At 51.0% G+C, this 20,578-nt stretch overlaps 1 protein-coding gene and 1 pseudogene across 1 annotated transcript; one reads left to right on the top strand and one right to left on the bottom strand.

Moving 5' to 3' along the window:
• Positions 1-9,112: 9,112 nt before the first annotated feature.
• Positions 9,113-11,754, bottom strand: LOC124656159 (annotated as a pseudogene).
• A 37-nt stretch (positions 11,755-11,791) lies between these two features.
• LOC124651607 (calcium-dependent protein kinase 27-like) lies at positions 11,792-14,336 on the top strand. The gene is made up of 7 exons (XM_047190658.1): positions 11,792-12,737; positions 12,839-12,982; positions 13,068-13,220; positions 13,333-13,448; positions 13,624-13,791; positions 13,888-14,112; positions 14,208-14,336. The coding sequence occupies exons 1-7, from the start codon at positions 11,792-11,794 to the stop codon at positions 14,334-14,336; spliced, it is 1,881 nt and encodes a 626-aa protein (XP_047046614.1).
• Positions 14,337-20,578: the final 6,242 nt, after the last annotated feature.

Genomic DNA, 20,578 nt, shown 5'->3' with positions numbered 1-20,578 from the left:
AGAAAAATGCTAAACTAACGAAAGTTAGCTAACATACTGGGTCATAAGCACAAAATTTGCAGCTCAAAATAATGTTCTGGCGATTTTTAAGATTTTTTTTCGTGACCAGCACAAAATCTGTTTTAGAATTGCAAATACCCCAAACATTGCTTTCTTTCTATTAGAGGCTACCCTTGGCACAAAAACGAAATAAAAACGATAAGGAGAGGTTATTATAGTAGTAATAACTTCCAAGACTCAACAAAGTAAAAATAACAGAAATAAAACATGGGTTTTCTCCCATAAGCGCTTTTCTTTAACGCCTTTGAGGTAGGCGCAGAAAGGGTGCAAATCAAGTATTATCAAGAGGTAAAACATCAAGATCAATTACTTATTCCAAAACATCATTTGTATCATCAAGTACCTTAGACACCTCTGAAGATTCAACATGCAATTTACTCTTAGTTGCACTAAAAGTTTTATCAAATTTAAACATATCACGGGTTTTTGGTTTGGGTGCCTTAGGAACATACATAAATTTTTGTTATTTCCCAACAAAAGCTCTCTCCTTTTTGAAACCAAGAGAGGAAAAAGTTGAACTCAAAGTTTCCATAGCTTCTTCAAGTTTACCAATTCTAATAGTTCTATCATCATTTGCAATGCTACCCTCCAAAACAACAATTTTGTTATTGATTCCTCCTATCAACTCATTAGTATGGATAGCATCAAAAAGTAAATTGGGAAAAAATTTCTCTAAAGAATCTAGTCTTTTTACCACCTCTTCTAAAGTGATCTCAGTTTTAGCAACATTAATGGGAGGACTTCCTACTAAACTTTCAATTAAAACATAGACTTCCGAAGCGGGAGCACCTAGGAAATTACCACCAATAAGAGTATCTAGAACATATCTATTCCAAGTAGAAATACCAACATAGAAATTCCTAAGAAGAATCATAGTAGAATATTTCTTAGTGCATCTATGATGAGAACACATATTCTATACCAAGTATCTTTCAAACTTTCACCCCCTTTTTGCTTAAAAGTACGAACCTCAACTTCAGGGACATTCATTTTGCAAAGTAAAGTAAACAACACAAATAAAAACTATTCTTTTTTTTGGATTTTTGATATAAAATGCAAACAAGATAAAAATAAAGTATGCAAGCAAAACAATAACAAAGTAAAAGAGTTGAGAGTGAGAGACTCCCCTCGCAAAAGAGATGCTTCTCTCCCCGGCAACGGCGCCAGAAAAAGTCTTTGCTGAGCGCGGAGTTGATGAAGGAGAATTTATGCGCAATGTTGAGTGGAACTCCAAGAGGAAGGTATGATGAGCACAGCAGGAAGTTTTCCCTCAGTAATAAACCAAGGTTTATCGACCAGTAGGAGAAAAACGTTCTCTCCCGAGGTGTTGCGAACCAACTCGTGGCAGGACGCACTACCGGCGTCAGCAGCAACGTGGAGACCTGCACACAAACAACCAAGTACTTTGTCCCCAACTTTCAACGAGGTTGTCAAGCTCACTGGTTATGCTGAAAACAAAGGATTAAGTGAACCGTGTGGAAGAAGAATTGTTTGCAGAGAACAGAACAGAAAAATGCTATGGAAGATTGCAATTAAAAGAAGAAGGACCGGGGTCCACGGTTCACTAGAGGCGCCTCCCCAATAAAATAAATATGCTGGGTAAACAAATTACAGATAGACAATTGACAAACAGAGATTCTACGCTAATGGTTGGTGTAGAATACATGCAATGAAAGTATGCAGGCATTGCAACAATATACATAGACCGTAATCCAACTGCATCTATGACTAATAATCTACCTTCAGGATTGCATCCGCGACACCCTCAAGTATTAATTTGCAAGCAACGGACTATCACATTAAGCAATGTGTGTAAAGTAAACGATGAAACTACCCTTAAATAGAACACCGCTGTTTTCTCCCTAGTAGCAACAACACATCTACAACCGTAGAGAACAACGTCATTTCCCATGGTTAAATAGAGGCATGAACCCACTATCGAGCATAAATACTCCCTCTTGGAGTCGCTAGCATCTACTTGGCCAGAGCATCTACTAGAAACGGAGAGCATGCAAGATCATAATAACATAATACATAAGAGAAATGCACTTTGGCTCATAGGAGCATATGCTCCCATTATGTGAATCCACATTTCAAAGTGTCAAAAAATTCTAAACTAAATTTTTACATGTACATCTATACATTTTATGTTGGTACACAAGTTTTCAAAAAAAACTAAAAAAAATTGTGGCTCCTATAAAAAAGACAAGTTTAGATGCTATAACACGACTACGTACATGATATTTTTTTGTCTTTTTTGTACACGCCATATAAAATGTTGTTTCTCCACGAAAATTTGTGCACTAACATAGAATGTCACGATGTACACCAAAAAATTTATATCAGAATTTTTTAACATTTTTAAAATTGATTTTTTATTATTTTATATAATGAGAGCATTTGCTCCTATGAGCCAAATTGCCACCTCCAATACATAATCTCAACCAAAGCAATATCTCTATAAATCGGATCCACATCAAACCAACATGTAGCAATTACAAATAGATGATCTTGATCATGTTAGGCAGCTCACAAGATCTATACATGAAGCACAACAAGGAGAGGACAACCATCTAGCTACTGCTATGGACCCATGGTCCCGTGGAGGACTACTCACGCATCACCTCGGATGAAGACATGGCGATGTAGAGGCCTCCGGCGGTGATTTCCCTCTCCGGCAGGGTGCCGGGATGGACTGCAGAACCCTCCCGAACTGGAGTTTCGGTTGACGGCGGCGTCAGAAATTTTCGTGGATGGAGGCTCTCGTGCTGGGGTTTTCCCGATACGAGGAATAAGTAGGCGGAGGGCGGAGCAAACGAGGCGACGAGACGCCAGTACACGGGCCAGGCACGACCAAGGGTGGGGCCGCGCCTGCCCTATGTACTGCCACGTGGCATCTCTCCTGCGCGTGTCCTTCTGGCTCCGTCTTCGTCCCGGAAAAATAAGACTCTGGGCTTTTGTTTTGTCCAATTCCGAGAAACTTTCATGTACAATTTTTCTGAAACACAAAAAACAGCAGAAAACAGGAACTGGCACTGCGGCACTGCGTTAATAGGTTAGTCCCAGAAAATGCTAAAAAGTGTGGAAAAGTGCACATAAAACAAATAAGAATTGTAACAAAACAAGCATGGATCATCAAAAATTATAGATACGTTTGGGACGTATCAGCCGCTTCTTGGTCAATCGGTCGTGGCATGAACACCGCTTAGAGCATCTCCACACGTCTTCTCGGGAAGGATCGCAGGACGTCTTTTTTTTCATCCGGATGGACGAAAACGGTCTAGTCGTGCCCCCGATCCTCGTTTTCGTTCAGATTTGGGTTTCAACCATCCGGGGAGCCCAGGCCATCCTCGTCCCCCCGGAGAGCGCTCGGGAAGTTAGGACGAAATAAAAGCGCGGGAAATGCCGAGAAAACTTCCAGCGCGTCTGGTGGCCCCGAATTATCGGCGAGAAAGGCCGATCGTCGTCCTCATCGCATCGTCTTCCGCACGCTGTAAAAGCCTGCCGCCAGTCAAACTTCGCCGGACGCGTAGCTTCCACGCGGCGAGTTAATGTCGCCGCCTCGGTTTCACGCGCGTCGCCCTCTATTTATCGCGGAACTACCGCGTCTGCCCGCATTCACCGCGCCGTCTCCATGTTCTCACATCACCTCTCTCCCCAAGCTCACGAGCGAACAATGGCGAACTTCGGTGTCGGCGGGGCGAACAACGGCTTCGGTCGCCGCTCTTTTCACCAATGGGAGGGGAGGCTCCTGCACGTGGCGGGCTACCCCGCGCCGCCCCACTTCCGCGCGCCCGGAGGCTGGCAACTGAGCGTGGGCGGCGTCCCGATCCCGTCGCCGATCGGTCGCGCCACCCTGGAGGCGGAGATCGACGCGGTGCTCATCACTCTCAGTGACGAGCAGCACGCGGAGGAGCGCTTCTACCCGGACAACTATGACGCATGGACAGAGTTCTTCCGGCAAAGGTACGAGCGAGAACTCACCGCGTACGACGGCCCTCGTCCTCCTCCCGCTAGAAACAATGCCGCGCGGTCGCCGCCGCTGGTGGAGCGGCCCTGGCCGCACCCTCGAGAACGTGCTCGCGCACACCGAGGGTGGCAATTCCCCCGTTCTGGGGATGCCACCGCCGGTGGCGCCTACCGTGTCGTGCCGACACGGTAGCTCCTGGACGCCTCGACGGATGGCGCCGTCCTCCTCATCGTCTGGGTCGAGGTCGACGTCGAGGTCCGGCGGATCGGCTCCTCCACCTACGACGTCTGCCGTCATCAAGAAGAAGCCGACCTCTCCACCGCCGACCAGAAGACCTCGAAGAAGGAGGCCACAAGGCGGCCGCCGCGTCCCAGCTCGCCGAGGAGGAGGCCAAGCGTGCCGAGGACGGCACGGTGGCGGAGACGATTGCCAGGTCGCTCAACGACCTCATCCCCACCGACAACGCTCTCCCCATGGACGCCGCACTTGACTGGTCCAGGCGGGACTGGGAGCGGCGGGAAGCGGAGCAGCAGAGGCGCCTGCTGGACTTGGCTGTCGCGCGGCAACGCGCCTTCCGCGCTGCCGTACCAACCGTCGCGCCCGTGCCCGTGCCGCTTATCAAGCTCGAGGAGAGCAGCGATGACGAGCTCTACCGGCTAACGCCGCCACGCGGCGACCCTGGCCAAGGGTCAAGCCGTTGGTACGAGGCGCCGCCGCCCGAGGACGCCGGCAACTCGAGCGACGACGACGGCTGCAGCGTCTACACGGCCTTCTACCGCTATTTCGGCATGTAGATCGCCGTTATTAAATCTAGTTTTTGTTTCCCTGTATATATTAAATATATTTAAATTTCACCTATGTTTGAACGAATTTCGTCTTGTTTTATCTGAATTCACCGTTATTTGTCCAAAATTTTCATCCATCCTAGACTCGCCGCTGAAAAAATAAGCCTCCACAGACTAAACTTTACATCCATCCAGCACTAAATAGCGCCGGATTTTGGGCCTGGGGAGCCCAACGGCTGGAGATGCTCTTAGTGAGCGCCCGCACCAATCTTCCATTCTCGAACCAGGGGATTTCCACATCTCGGCAGCCAAATCGATGCTACGATCAGTTAGTTTTGCTTCATCTTAGGCATCGGGGATGGCTCTCTAGATTTTTTTTTGGCTTAATATTGCAAATGTTAAGCAGTCAGCCGCCTCCCAAATGTTAAACGTACTGTCTTGGCGATTCAGTTTGTTGGGTTAATTTTCTTGCTGTACGGGATCGTGTTCTTCTGCGGTCTTGTCTTCCAAGGATAAAGGATTCAGTTATACTGCTGCTCCTACAGGTCCATTACTGCATTTTTACAGATAATAAGATGGGTGCTAATAACTTCCAAAGATGTTTTAGTTTTCTACGAGGGACTATTTGCTTTCATCAAGACGGCTTGATTTCTATGGACATACTGCATGTTTAATGCTCTCGACTGCACTACCGCTGTATCTCAGGCCGCACGCATTTAGGCAAAGAAAATTGTCATTGTCCAATTATACTTCATCCCACCAATACTACATAAACTTCTGGGAATAATTCTTAGAATTTCATTCTTTCCGTTTTTCCCTGAGAATCTATTTATTGTTCTTCACTAGAATCAAAATTTATTTGATGTTTGTTGTAGTTTAGGTTGACCCGCTATACTTTGGCCATTATTTGCAAAGCATGGATAAGATTTTTTACGAATTGTGAAAATTTGCAGGTTGGAAAGCCTGCTTCAGATGGAACTAGAGTGCAAAAACTTTTGATAGCTTCAGAACACATAGGCGTTTACAGTACAATAGATGAGTCGAAATGATGTCAATCTCGCATTTTTTCAGTTCTGTTTTTAATTCAGACCAGACTACATGATTTTCTGAGAAAGTTTACAGATGAGTTAGATCATTTGCTGGTTTATTGTCTTCATGTCATCATATCCAAAACGAAAGAATAATTTGCCATTTGATGTAGTCCTTAGAATTTATTACTCATGTTAAATACTATCTGCAATGACATGTGCACATAGCTTATTAGCACTACCATTTTTAAATTTCACTCTTCAAATTGCAGTCATCGTAGTCTTCATGTCCACTGGAGCTGGTGCATTCGACTAATGACCCTGACAACAAGGTCACCACCTGAGGTCGCCAAGTAGGGCTGCACTTTTTTGCTTCAAGCTGCTACGATACATCCCGTTCAGCGAGTGGTTCAGCTCATGGACTCACACTGGACAGGACCGTCATGGTCCCTGCTGGAAAGGTGAAGCAAGAGCCAAGAGGGGCACAACAAGTCCAAAGAGGTGACATGGATATGACGAAGATCTAGAAACATCTTGTAAATTTTTCGTGTGCTACTGTACTTCATTGCAAGCCAAAAAAATTAAAATGTGATTGTATTGATGCTAATGTTGAGTTCTTTCTTTATTGAAAATGTAAACCTAACTATGTAGTTGATTGTTGATGTTTGACTGCCCCAGTAGAATGATTAGATTGATTGACAGCTTTTTTTTTTTTTAAACGGAGGCAAAAGCTTTGCCTCGTCTATTAATTAAGAAGAGTGTGCTCAGTTTTTAGGAGAAAACCGAGCGAAAACCTACAGCAACAGGGCCAAGCCCACACAACAACATACCCACACACCCACAACCAAGACACTCCAACACCGCGACACTAACAAACACTCAAACACGATACTCCAACATCGAGCCGTAAAGGACAACCTACGACATAGGGGGCACCCGTTAGCGAACTGCAGGTCCAGGGTAGGCAATAGCCAAGGTAGCGAGAAAATCGCAAACTTCTCTGGCGACAACCGCTCCAGGCACCGCTGACTCCGAAACCTCATCACCAATAGGAACCACTTGCCTGTCAAACTCAGGCGAGATAGAGACTGCAGCGTCAACAATATCACACTTCTCAAAGCCAAGACACGGCGGAGAAGTGACATCCGAGGACTCGTGTGAGTCGGGCCTCACTTCCTCGACGAAAGGAGGTGTAAGCACACCGCCACACAACTCCATGAGATCAGGCAAGATATGCATGACTGGAGTCGTGATTGCCGAGCTCGCCCTAGCTCGAGGAGAGAAACAACCTTGAAGGCCCGCTCCGCTCATGCCCACTTTGCCAACAACAGGAGGAACCAATGGATCAACAGTCTGGGAGAGCCTACCCAACACAGCTTCCGCGCGCTCCAGAAAGCCCCCAACCGCAAGCATCCAACCGTGCAAGGAGTCAACAACCTCTTGAAGAGGACGGACGGCCTCTTGAAGCAACTTAGTTTGCACCTCCAAAGCAGATTTTGTATCCGCTGAGGCCAAAGAGCTAACAGGAGTAGCAACAACTGATGCCCAGGATCGACGACAAGGCACAACGGACAGGAGCGAGACCTCAGTCTGGGCCCGGCGAGGAGCATTCGCCAGGCGGGGTGACAATGCGACATGGCCGGCCAACCAACAGAGAGGACGCCAAGCGTTGCGACAAACACGCGCCCGATGACCGTTCTCGAGGCATCGAGAGCACCTGAAGGGTTCACAGCAAACCGCAGCGCGGTGACCAGGAGCAAGACACCTGCAACATCTACCCTAGAGCCAAGTAGGGACAGGGGGGCGAGCAAAAGGCGGGGCTGGCGGAGCCGGGCGGTGCAGGCAGCGCCGCGGCAACACCTCCTGCCAACCATCACGCTCGCCCGCCACACTATCCGCCTCCATGCCATCAACCGCAACAGCAGCAATGTTGAAGGTCTTGGTGGCCGGTGGCGTCTGGGGGACCAGTTCCTCTTCGCCTTCCTCGTCGATGTTGTCCGCAGCGGACGCCCAAGATGGAGGCCATGGCATGGCAGCGAGGGGTGGCGCCCCATTTCCCGCCACACTATCGGCAACAGCAGAACACGGTACATCAGCCCCGCAGCAGGTCTTGATGACATCCGGCGGCGTCTTGGGGGCCAGTACTTCAACATCGTCCTCTTCGCTGTCCTCATCATCAGCAGCACAGGATACCCACAATGCAAGCAACGGCGAGGCGGAGGGGCCACTCGGAGACGGAGCAGACGGCAACGCAAAAGGCGGAGTGGAGAGGGCAGGAGCAGCAGGGCCCGAAAGCTGGACCGATGAGGGCGCAGCCGTCAGGACCTCCAAGTGCAGCCCAGCTCCTCCAACACTCGGAGCAGCGCACGACGGCAGCAGGCCGGAGACTGCATCGGCGTCGAGCAGCCGACCATGAGCAGGCGCTGCAGGGGCGGGGACGTCCGCGGACGACACCAACGCGCCGCAATTCTCCACGCGAAACCGTCCAGCCGGGGGCAGCCTCGATGACCTGCGAGAGGCAGCAGCAGGCGGGGTCGCCCGGGGTCGAGGAGGGAGTGGGGGGGAGTCCCGGCGACGAGCTTGCGCGGGAGGAGGAGCCGGCGACATGGCGGCGCAACAGAGCAGGGAGGCTGCTGCGACCCAGCGGCGGCCGCGGCGAACCTCGGGCTGGGCGGGGAGAGGACGCCGAGGAGGAACCGGATCTGGCCGCGGTGGCGGCGGAGCTGGACGGAGGCCGGAGATCAAAGCGGCGGCGGCCGGGGGGCTCCGTCACGGACATGGTCGCGAGGATTGACAGCTTGGCATTGCAGACATTTCTTATCATGTGTACAAAGTGCGTCGCCAAAAGACGAAGTCCAGTCAATTTGGAAAGGTACCTACAATGCCCACCAAACTTGGAATTAGCTATCATGCAGAGATTATCTGGGTGATTATTTTCCTTATGTACAGACTCAATAATGGGTGATTACTTTCCTTATGTACAGACGCAACAAATTTGGGTGATTACTTTCCTTATGTATAGGCTCAGTAAAAGCAAATGTACTCATGCAAATTTGGGTGATTATAGTTTCCTTATTTACCTCATGTTGTTTCACAGAAATAAATGACAAGAAATTCCAGTGATATCATGCAAATTTGGGTGATTAGTTTCCTATTTTCCTCATTGTGTTTCACAGAAATATAGATGGTGGCAAGCAATCCCGGTGATATCATGAAATTTGGGTAATCATAGTTTCCTTATGTAGTGACTCAGTAATGGCAAGATTGCATTACCTGACATACTGAAACGGGACATAAGATTGCATTACCTGTCTTGTGTGCTGGTCCACATGGCCACCTTCCCTGGCAACCTGGACAACAATTCAATTTAAGCTAAAAGCAACTGTAACATTTCACATGTCTCAATTATGTAGAGTTGCTGATAATGCATAGTGCATTTGCATATCCATAACAAGAACATAAGAAAATGATAAGCATAGTTGTAACTTCCCAGCTCCCTCCTCACCAATTTAAACTTGCCTGTTTGCAGATAATAACACATCAAGAAGGCCGTATCTGCCTGAACTCATCGCTTCTCAGCTGCTCATCGCCGGTCTGCCTTTCAGTTGCTCCTCGCCGGTCTACCTTTCAGCTACTCCTCGCCGGTCTACCTTTCAGCTGCTCCTCGCCGGTCTGATCAGCAAGTTCACTATGGTGCTCCCAGACCTCAACAACGCCCCACTTGACCTCAACTACACTCCACTTGACGAAGATGATGTCTACATACCTGCAGTAGAAGAGGAGATGTTGGTAGATCAAGATGAAGAAACCAATATGGAAGGAGCAACTAGGAACAACAGACACGCAAACCTAACAAATGAGCAAAGATGGGGGCTTTACTTTGCTTTAGAAGTAATCAAACACAGAGATGGAAAAGTTGACAAGACAGACAAGCCTATTGAAGACACTTGAGTGTTGGTTCTGACACTAACTGGTCGATGTACTCGAAGCTAGCATGAATTAGTCACTTGTTATTCAAGAACACTGCTCACTTAAATGGGAGCAAACTCAACTCCAAAATTACGTTTCCTATGCAGATGTGGCTATCCTAGATTCCTAGTTACCATCAAGATTTTCAATACTGAACTTGCAACAAGTTGCTTGCTACAGCTAAATATCCTTAAACCTCTCTGTCCCCACTATTCTCTTTATAACATCTACAGTTTCAGTTTCTATCAGGACAACAAATGGGAATGAATCAGAACAGACTGTCAGCTAGCGCAAGCTTAATCAGTAATAACAAGGTGACACAAGGCAAACCATAAGATATGTGCCTTGAGGTACCCAAACTGTTCTGAATCATATGGCAAACAGTATACTCCAGCTTCTAAATTCAGTGAAGGAATTCTCAAAAGTAAAAACTGCACAGTAGAATCAAATGCGTGTACACTCCCTTTAGAATCAGTAACACACCATCGCATCAAGCATACGAATGGGAATCAACTTGCAGATTAGTGAGTCCTCACCTACGTGTATTTTCCAAAGTTGCAGGAAGTATTTTCCAACGTACAGTGATTTGGACGAGAAAAAGACAGGGCAATGTAGTGATACCTCTGGGGCGGAGGCGGATGCCGATGCAGCGAGGCTGGAGCGGAGGCGAGCGGCGAGGAAGGTAGGCACGCGGCAGCCCTAGAATCGATTTAATCCCGACGCCACGCTGCCCAGCACGCCGGCGACGCTGGCCGTGCAGATGATGCTGCCTGCGCGGCGCGGCGCCATGACGCGCGCCGCGTGCTTGACCCCGGCCATGACGCCCCGGGTGTTGACCGCCATGACGGCGTCGAAGTCCGCGAGCTCGAGGTCGACGAGCCGGGCACGCGCCAGGGCGCCCACGACGCCGGCGTTGTTGAACATGATGTCCAGCTTGCCGTGGCGGGACACGGCGAGGTCGACGGCCGCGGCGACCTGCGCCTCGTCAGTGACGTCGCAGCGGGTGTAGGACGCGGATTCGTGGCCGAGGTCGGCCGCCACGGCGCGGCCCAGGTCGTCCTGGACGTCGGCGAGGACGACCTTGGCGCCGTTCCTTCGCCTTGCCGATGCCGCTGGCCCCGCCGGTGTTCACCGCGACCTTCCCGGCCAGCCTCTGGGAGCTCGAGCCCGTGGAGTAGCTAGACGGCGCCTCGCAGCTGGCCAAAAGAATCGATTTTGGATCCAAAAATCGATCCTTGCTAGAGCATGGGCTAGGGTTTGTGGTTGGGCTGCGAGCTAAAGCTTCCCTGCCATGGGATCGGCAGAGGAGGAAGAGGGGTTTCCGGACCGCTGGTCGGGCAGCATCAGGAGCGCCACGGAATCGGCCGGCACCGGCGACGGGGCGGAAGGGGGATTGGGGAACGGTGGTTGTGGATAGAATTTCTCAGGTGAAAAAGCGGGAGGGGGTTTTTGCAAAAACACCATCGCGCAGCTTTTTACGGGACGGAGGGAGTATTAGCTTCAAAATGGAGCAAGGAAAAATTTAAATATCATGGATTACATTATTTTGAAAAAAAAAACAGGCACGACGTGCGTTGCACGTACACGTTAACTAGTCACAAAAAATGTGCGAAACCTGTTGCGCGTTCCAAACTTCGAACCATTTCCCCGGGCGTGATCACAGTTTGAGTTGTTACCGCGTCCTCCCCTGTTTCGCTCCAAAATTAGAGTTTTGGTGCAACCACTCTGTTTCTTCCTCCTTCCCGGTTACCAATTTTAGCTCCTTTTTTTCTTCCCCAGTCATCTCCTCCCACGAATCGAGACCACCAATCTCCCACGCCTCTCCGCCTCCAACGCCGGCGGAACGCGCCCCGTTCCGCCGCTGCCATGCGATGCGACTCAAACAGACGACGACGAACGCTGTAAACACGAGGCTCTGACCGGCGCTCTGACAGGCCGCCATCGTCGTTCGGCGCCGCTGCCGCCGCAGCACGCGCCCGATGGGCAACGTCTGCGCCGGCCCGCGGCGCAGCTTCGCCAAGAACGGCTTCTTCAGCAACATCTCGGGCTCCATTTGGCGAAATCGGTCGGCCGGGTCGACGACCCCCTCCCAGCCTACCACCACCTCCCGCTCCGTCCCCCTTGTCCAGCCCACCGCCTCCACTGCTCCCCCAGAGGTCAAGCCGCCCGAGCCCACCCATACGGCCCCTCCGGCACCCGTCGTCATCTCCGAGCCGGCGAGACCGCCTCCCCAACCGCAGCCTGCGCCGGCAGAGAAAGAGCCCGTCCACTCGAATCCTCCTCCTCCTTCTCCCACTCAGGAGCAGCAACAACCGTCGACGTCGCAGCCGGCTCAGCCACAGGCGCCGAGGCAGCAGTCGCGGCCCAAGAAGCCGTCGGGGCACATCAAGCGCGTCTCCAGCGCCGGGCTGCAGGTGCAGTCGGTGCTCCGGCGCAAGACCGACAACCTCAAGGACAAGTACAGCCTGGGCCGGAAGCTGGGGCAGGGGCAGTTCGGCACGACGTACCTGTGCGTGGACAAGGCGACGGGGCTGGAGTACGCGTGCAAGTCCATCGCCAAGCGGAAGCTCATCACCGACGAGGACGTGGAGGACGTGCGCCGGGAGATCCAGATCATGCACCACCTCGCCGGCCACCCCAGCATCATCTCCATACGGGGAGCCTACGAGGACGCCGTGGCGGTGCACGTGGTCATGGAGCTCTGCGCCGGCGGGGAGCTATTCGACCGGATCGTACGCAGGGGGCACTACACCGAGCGGCAGGCCGCGGAGCTGGCTCGCGTCATCGTCGCCGTGGTGGAGTCGTGCCACTCGCTCGGCGTCATGCACCGCGACCTCAAGCCCGAGAACTTCCTCTTCGTCGGCAACGAGGAGGACGCGGCGCTCAAGACCATCGACTTCGGCCTCTCCATGTTCTTCAGACCAGGTACGTAATCGCGCGATCGATCCCATCGTTCGTTCATGAACTGCCCGCGCGCCATGTCACTGGCATTGTGAATATGCATGATACGATGTTGGTTGGTGCAGGCGAGATGTTCACCGACGTGGTGGGTAGCCCCTACTACGTGGCGCCGGAGGTGTTGAAGAAGAACTACAGCCAGGAAGCCGACGTGTGGAGCGCCGGGGTCATCGTATACATCCTGCTTTGCGGCGTGCCTCCCTTCTGGGCAGGTACATTCATCGTGCCAAGCCCAAGTGCCACTGCAGCCCACGCATGCTTGCACTACTGAAACTGCGAGATGACACCAATGTGCAGAGACGGAGCAGGGGATCTTCGATCAGGTGCTGCACGGCACGCTGGACTTCGATTCGGATCCGTGGCCGAGCGTATCGGAGGGCGCCAAGGACCTGCTCAGGAAGGTGCTCGTCAGGGACCCCAAGAAGCGGCTCACCGCGCACCAAGTCCTCTGTGAGCTCGCTCGCCCTTGCACCACCTACAGTGTTCTTAGCTGCATTACATCGTGCGAATGTTGCAGTAGCCTCATGGCTGTGTTCCACTTGTGACAATTTGGCTCTTGCAGGCCACCCGTGGCTGCAGATGAGCGGCGAGGCGCCCGACAAGCCACTGGACTCGGCAGTCCTCTCTCGGCTGAAGCAGTTCTCGGCGATGAACAAGCTGAAGAAGATGGCATTGAGAGTGAGCACCGGCATATATATTATCTGTTGTTATAAACATTAGCGGTCGGGTTTTTTTTCAAAATGGAGGATAAGACCCCCGGCCTCTGCCTTGAAAAGATGCATATGACTTTCTTTATTATCACCTCAGTGGTCAATTGAACTTGGAATTTGAGGAAATGTGATTGTTTGCGCAGGTGATTGCGGAGAACTTGTCAGAGGAGGAGATCGCGGGGCTGAAGGAGATGTTCAAGATGATGGACACCGACAACAGCGGGCAGATCAACTACGAGGAGCTTAAGGCTGGGCTCGAGAGGGTGGGCGCCAACATGAAGGAGTCGGAGATATCTCAACTCATGCAGGCCGTAAGCTTCCTTTAATTTTCACAACCTCCCACTCCTAAGCTTAATTGGCAAATGCTTTTGACGAAACATTCCTTGCTGACTTCATTAATTCATCAGGCTGATATTGACAACAGCGGCACCATAGATTACGGGGAGTTCATAGCTGCCACTCTGCACCTCAACAAAGTCGAGAAGGAAGACCATCTATACGCCGCCTTCCAATACTTCGACAAGGATGGCAGTGGATACATCACAGCCGACGAGCTCCAGCAGGCCTGCGACGAGTTCGGGATCGAGGATGTTCGACTCGAGGACATGATAGGCGAAGTAGATCAGGACAACGTAAGATCAATACTCCTGCATTATTACTCTTCTATAACGAATGAAGGATCATTCACCGTGCTAAACTTGATGATTTTTTTTAAATGTCTCTGCAGGATGGGCGAATAGATTACAACGAGTTTGTGGCCATGATGCAAAAATCCACCGCAGGGTTCGGGAAAAAGGGCCATCACAACCTTAGCTTTGGTCTTAGGGATGCCTTGAACATAAAGTCAAATAGCTGACAATGTTGTAGAAGTGCTTGAATGTATACCCTGACCCCCTCATACTCTGTGAAAGGGTGTTGTGCATACATGTTCTGGTTGTAAAGGAAAAGAAAATGTCCATTGTGATTAACCTTAGGAGCAATATATATGATAATTAACTGCAGATTTTAGCTTTTGTTCCGGTTATTTCATGTTTTGTCCAAATATCGTAGTTTATGTATAGATATGACGGTCGCATAGTTGTACATATGAGAAACGGGGGACACGAATTTCCAGTACCCGGGCATCATCGTGCCCGGCCTTCTTCTGAAACAAAATTAAAATTTGTACTTTTAAAGTTCGAAAAAATCCAAAAACAAAATCGGGCGTATGTCCACATGGCCCATATATCCACCCAAAGTTTCGGTAGAAAAATCATTATGTTTTGGGCTGTAGAAAAACATCTGATATGTGTATTTCTGTCAGAAATTTGTCCTTTGTATTTCCCAAAATACAAGGTATTTTCAAACTAAATTTCTGGCACATCATCATGATGAATATATACATGTAGCTATATATAGTTTTTTTTTGCAGATTTTGTGGAGACCCAAAAGTGCGAGTTTCAAAATTTTGAAAAAAGGCTCACTTGTGCTTAAGAGCATCGATGAGTTTTGAAGAGAAAGAGGACAGCACTTAAACGGGACAACAAACACCGCCGTAGGTGATGTAGAGAAGTATTGGAGATTGCACAGCACCAATTGGGCCGGCTGCTCATGTATATATTGACGGACACATGTACAATTATAGGTACAACCCTGACAAAACACGGGGACCTATACCTAGTACAATATGTTACTCAACACCCCCCCCCCCCGCAGTCGAAGGGTCGGCACCGACACATAGACTGGAGCGAAACTCAGGAAAAGTCGTAGACGGCAATCCCTTCGTCATGATATCGGCAAACTGCTGAGACGTCGGTACGTGAAGAACTCGAATGCGACCGAGGGCAACCTGCTCACGAACAAAGTGGATATCCAACTCGATGTGCTTGGTGCGCCGATGATGAACGGGGTTGGCGGAGAGGTAGACAACCGACACGTTGTCGCAGAAAACCACCGTAGCCTTGTCAACTGGACAAGAGAGCTCGGAGAGAAGCTGGCGAAGCCACGTGCACTTAGCCACAGCGTTAGCCACGGCGCGGTACTCGGCCTCAGCACTGGAGCGAGACACGGTGGGCTGCCTCTTGGAGGACCAAGAGACGAGCGAAGAGCCGAGATAGACACAGTAGCCGCTGGTGGAGCGCCGCGTGTCCGGGTAGCCCGCCCAGTCCGCATCCGAGTAGGCGACGAGGTCGGTCGACGTCGAGGGCGAAGCATGCAGCGACAGACCGTAGCCCATAGTACCACAGATGTAGTGGAGAATCCGCTTCACCGCATTCCAATGGGTATCCCGAGGAGCATGCATATGTAAGCACACCTGCTGCACAGCGTACTGGAGCTCCGGACATGTCAACGTCAAGTACTGGGGAGCACCGACGATGGAGCGGTAGAACGGCGCGTCGGAAGCCAGCGACCCATCACTGGCCGAAAGCTTGGCCTTCGTGTCGATAGGAGTAGGTGCGGGGTTGCAGTTAAGCATCCCTACGCTCGAGAAACTCGTGGGCATACTTCCGCTGATGAAGGAAGAACCCGTCCGAACGCCGGACAACCTCGATGCCGAGGAAGTAGTGGAGCGGGCCAAGGTCCTTCAACGCGAACTCAGCGCGAAGACTGTCGGTGAGCTGTCGAAGAAGACCAGCGGTGGATGCCGTCAAGATGATGTCGTCGACGTACAACAACATGTAGGCCATGTCGTTGCCGGTCCGGTAGACGAACAACGAAGCATCGGAACGCGTGGAGCGGAAGCCGAGCTGATGTAGGAAGCCGGCGATGCGCTGGTACCAGGCGCGGGGCGCCTACTTCAGTCCATACAAGGACCGAGAAAGCAAGCACACATCATCGGGGCGATTGTCGTCAACGAAACCAATGGGCTGCTGGCAGTACACCTGCACCGACAGATGACCATGAAGGAAGGCGTTGGAGACGTCCATCTGATGCACTGGCCACTCGCGAGAGGCGGCAAGGTGCAACATCGTGCGGATCGTGCCCGGTTTGACAACCGGGGCAAACGTGTCCGTGAAGTCAACACCAGCGCGTTGCCAAAAGCTGCGCACGACCCAGCGCGCCTTGTAGCGCTCGAGAGTACCATCGGAGCCGAGCTTGTGCTTGAAGACCCATTTGCCGGTGATGACGTTGGCGCGAGGGGGCCGATGAACTAGCTCCCAGGTCCTGTTACGTTGCAGCGCATCGTACTCCTCCTGCATGGCAGCGCACCAATGCGGGTCGCGCAAGGCGGCGCGAGCCGAGGTGGGCACCGGCGAGAGGGCGGAGGTGGACGCATCAGCAGCTGCCGGTCCGGTCGAGGAGCCGGTTGGACCGGCCTGTTGGCCGGGTGGGCCGGCCGGTGGCCCGGTTTGACCGGGCGGCCGACCGGGCGAGGGAGCGGAGGCCCCTGGACACCACTCCGGTTGGCACCGGCCTGAGAGCCGGTTTTGGCCGGGCCGGCCGGTTGTATGGCCGGTTCGACCGGGTTCTGGGCCGGCCAATCCGGTCGTGGGGCCGGTTGGACCGGCCTGGTGACTAGGTGTTGCCGCTGGCCCAGAAGGCGGACGCGGCGGACGGGGACGCCGTATGGACCTACTGGTCGGTGGGGTAGCGCGTGGACGGCCGCCGCACGCCCGCACGTGCTCGGGTGAGCATGGGCGCAGGAGCCGCAGCGACGGGCGACGAGGTAGCCGATTAAGCGGGCCTCGAAGAGGCGGCCGATGGAGGCGCCGCGGGCGACGGAGACGCTGAGGGACCACGCGGGGCCGGCGCAGAGGGGGCCGCCACGGTCGGTCGTCGGCGCGCGGCCACAAGAGGGCCAGCGGGCGACGGGGGCATCGTCGGAGGCGTCGCCAAGAGTCCCTGCTGAAATGGAAAAACCAACTCGTCAAAGTACACGTGCCGGGAGGTGAGGACACAGTGTGGGACCAGGTCGTAGCGGTGTTAGCCCTTGGTGTTGGCGGGGTAGCCGAGAAACACACAAGGGAGAGAGCGCGGCGCAAGCTTATGCGCGGCGGTGGCAGCAGTGTTAGGATAACACCGGCAGCCGAAGATGCGGAGGTCATCATAGGCGAGCGGCGCACCGTAGAGTAGGTGGTGCGGCGTGTAAGACCAACACACACGACACGGGCGGATGTTGACGAGGAGAGTCGCCGTGGCAAGAGCATCCGGCCAGAATCGTGGGGGCATGTATGCGTGGAACAGAAGGGTGCAGACGCAGTCGTTGAGGGTACGAAGCATCCGTTCAGCACGACCGTTGTCGAACTCTTTGCCGTTGTCGGTTTGTAAGGCGTGGATGGGGCGACCGAACTGGGTGGAGACGAACCAGTTATCGGGGTGCACAGCCATATGCGCGGAGGCGCCGGTGTCCATGAACCAGTCGCCATCGCCACCATACGCCCCAGCGGAGGGGACGCTCTGGAGGGCGGTCAGGAGCGCGGGGTCCCACGAGGCCGAGTGATGGCGTGTATTTCACACGTTCGTTGGGCAACCCCAAGAGGAAGGTATGATGCGCACCGCAGCAAGTTTTCCCTCAGAAAGAAACCAAGGTTTATCGAACCAGGAGGAGCCAAGAAGCACGTTGAAGGTTGATGGCGGCGGGATGTAGTGCGGCGCAACACCGGAGATTCCGGCGCCAACGTGGAACCTGCACAACACAACCAAACTACTTTGCCCCAACGAAACGGTGAGGTTGTCAATCTCACCGGCTTGCTCGTAACAAAGGATTAACCGTATTGTGTGGAAGATGATTGTTTGCGAGAGAAAACAAGTAAAAACAATTATTGCGGTAGATTGTATTTCGAGTAAAGAGAATTGGACCGGGGTCCACAGTTCACTAGAGGTGTCTCTCCCATAAGACGAACGAGCATGTTGGGTGAACAAATTACGGTTGGGCAATTGACAAATAAAGAGAGCATGACCATGCACATACATATCATGATGAGTATAGTGAGATTTAATTGGGCATTACGACAAAGTACATAGACCGCCATCCAACTGCATCTATGCCTAAAAAGTCCACCTTCGGGTTATCATCCGAACCCCTCCAGTATTAAGTTGCAAACAACGAGACAATTGCATTAAGTATGGTGCGTAATGTAATCAACAACTACATCCTTAGACATAGCATCAATGTTTTATCCCTAGTGGCAACGAGCACAACACAACCTTAGAACTTTACATCACATCGTCCTGGTGTCAATGCGGGCATGAACCCACTATCGAGCATAAGTACTCCCTCTTGGAGTTAAAAGCATCTACTTGGCCGGAGCATCTACTAATAACGGAGAGCATGCAAGATCATAAACAACACATAAGCATAACTTTGATAATCAACATAACAAGTATTCTCTATTCATCGGATCCCAACAAACGCAACATATAGAATTACATATAGATGATCTTGATCATGATAGGCAGCTCACAAGATCCGACAATGATAGCACAATGGGGAGAAGACAACCATCTAGCTACTGCTATGGACCCATAGTCCAGGGGTAGACTACTCACTCATCACTCCGGAGGCGACCATGGCGGTGTAGAGTCCTCCGGGAGATGATTCCCCTCTCCGGCAGGGTGCCGGAGAGCGATCTCCGGGATCCCCCGAGATGGGATCGGCGGCGACGGCGTCTCGGTAATGTTTTCCGTATCGTGGCTCTCGGTGCGGGGGTTTCGTCACGGAGGCTATTTGTAGGCGGAAGGGCAAGTCAAGAGGCGGCACGGGGGCCCAAACCACGGGCCGGCGCGGCCGGGGGTGGGGCCGCGCCGCCCTAGGGTTTGGCCACCCTGTGGCCCCTCTTCATCTCTCCTTCGGACTTCGGAAGCTTCGTGAGAAAATAGGCCTCTGGGCTTTTATTTCGTCCAATTCCGAGAATATTTCTTTACTAGGATTTACGAAACCAAAAACAGCAGAAAACGACAGAATCGGCACTTCGGCATCTTGTTAATAGGTTAGTTCCGGAAAATGCACGAATATGATATAAAGTGTGCATAAAACATGTAGATAACATCAATAATGTGGCATGGAACACAAGAAATTATCGATACGTTGGAGACGTATCAGCATCCCCAAGCTTAGTTATCGCTCGTCCCGAGCGGGTAAAACGATAACAAAGATAATTTCTGGAGTGACATGCCATCATAAACTTGATCATACTATTTGTAAAGCATATGTAGAGAATGCAGCGATCAAAACAATGTGTATGACATGAGTAAACAAGTGAATCATAAAGCAAAGACTTTTCATGAATAGCATTTCAAGACAAGCATCAATAAGTCTTGCATAAGAGTTAACTCATAAAGCAATAATTCAAAGTAAAGGTATTGAAGCAACATAAAAGAAGATTAAGTTTTAGCGGTTGCTTTCAACTTGTAACATGTATATCTCATGGATATTGTCAACATAGAGTAATATAATAAGTGCAATAAGCAAGTATGTAGGAATCAATGCACAGTTCACACAAGTGTTTGCTTCTTGAGGTGGAGAGAAATAGGTGAACTGACTCAACATAAAAGTAAAAGAATGGTCCTCATAGAGGAAAAGCATCGATTGTTATATTTGTGCTAGAGCTTTGATTTTGAAAACATGAAACAATTTTGTCAACGGTAGTAATAAAGCATATGCATCATGTAAATTATATCTTATAAGTTGCAAGCCTCATGCATAGTGTACTAATAGTGCTCGCACCTTGTCCTAATTAGCTTGGACTACCCGGATTATCACCGCAATACATATGCTTTAACCAAGTATCACAAAGGGGTACCTCTATGCCGCCTGTACAAAGGTCTAAGGAGAAAGCTCGCATTTGGATTTCTCGCTTTTGATTATTCTCAACTTAGACATCCATACCGGGACAACATAGACAACGAGATAATGGACTCCTCTTTTAATGCTTTAAGCATTCAACAACAATTAATTCTTTTCTCATTAGAGATTTGAGGATGTTTGTCCAAAACTGAAACTTCCACCACGGAACATGGCTTTAGTTAGCGGCCCAATGTTCTTCTCTCACAATATGCATGCTCAAACCATTCAACTCAGTGTAGATCGCCCTTACTTCAGACAAGACGAACATGCATAGCAACTCACATGAAATTCAACAATGAGTTGATGGCGTTCCCCGATAAACATGGTTATCG

This window comes from Lolium rigidum, chromosome 5 (assembly GCF_022539505.1).
Source record: "Lolium rigidum isolate FL_2022 chromosome 5, APGP_CSIRO_Lrig_0.1, whole genome shotgun sequence".
In the NCBI taxonomy this organism is placed as follows: Eukaryota; Viridiplantae; Streptophyta; class Magnoliopsida; order Poales; family Poaceae; genus Lolium; species Lolium rigidum.
This window is presented reverse-complemented; position numbering and strand designations above follow the sequence as displayed.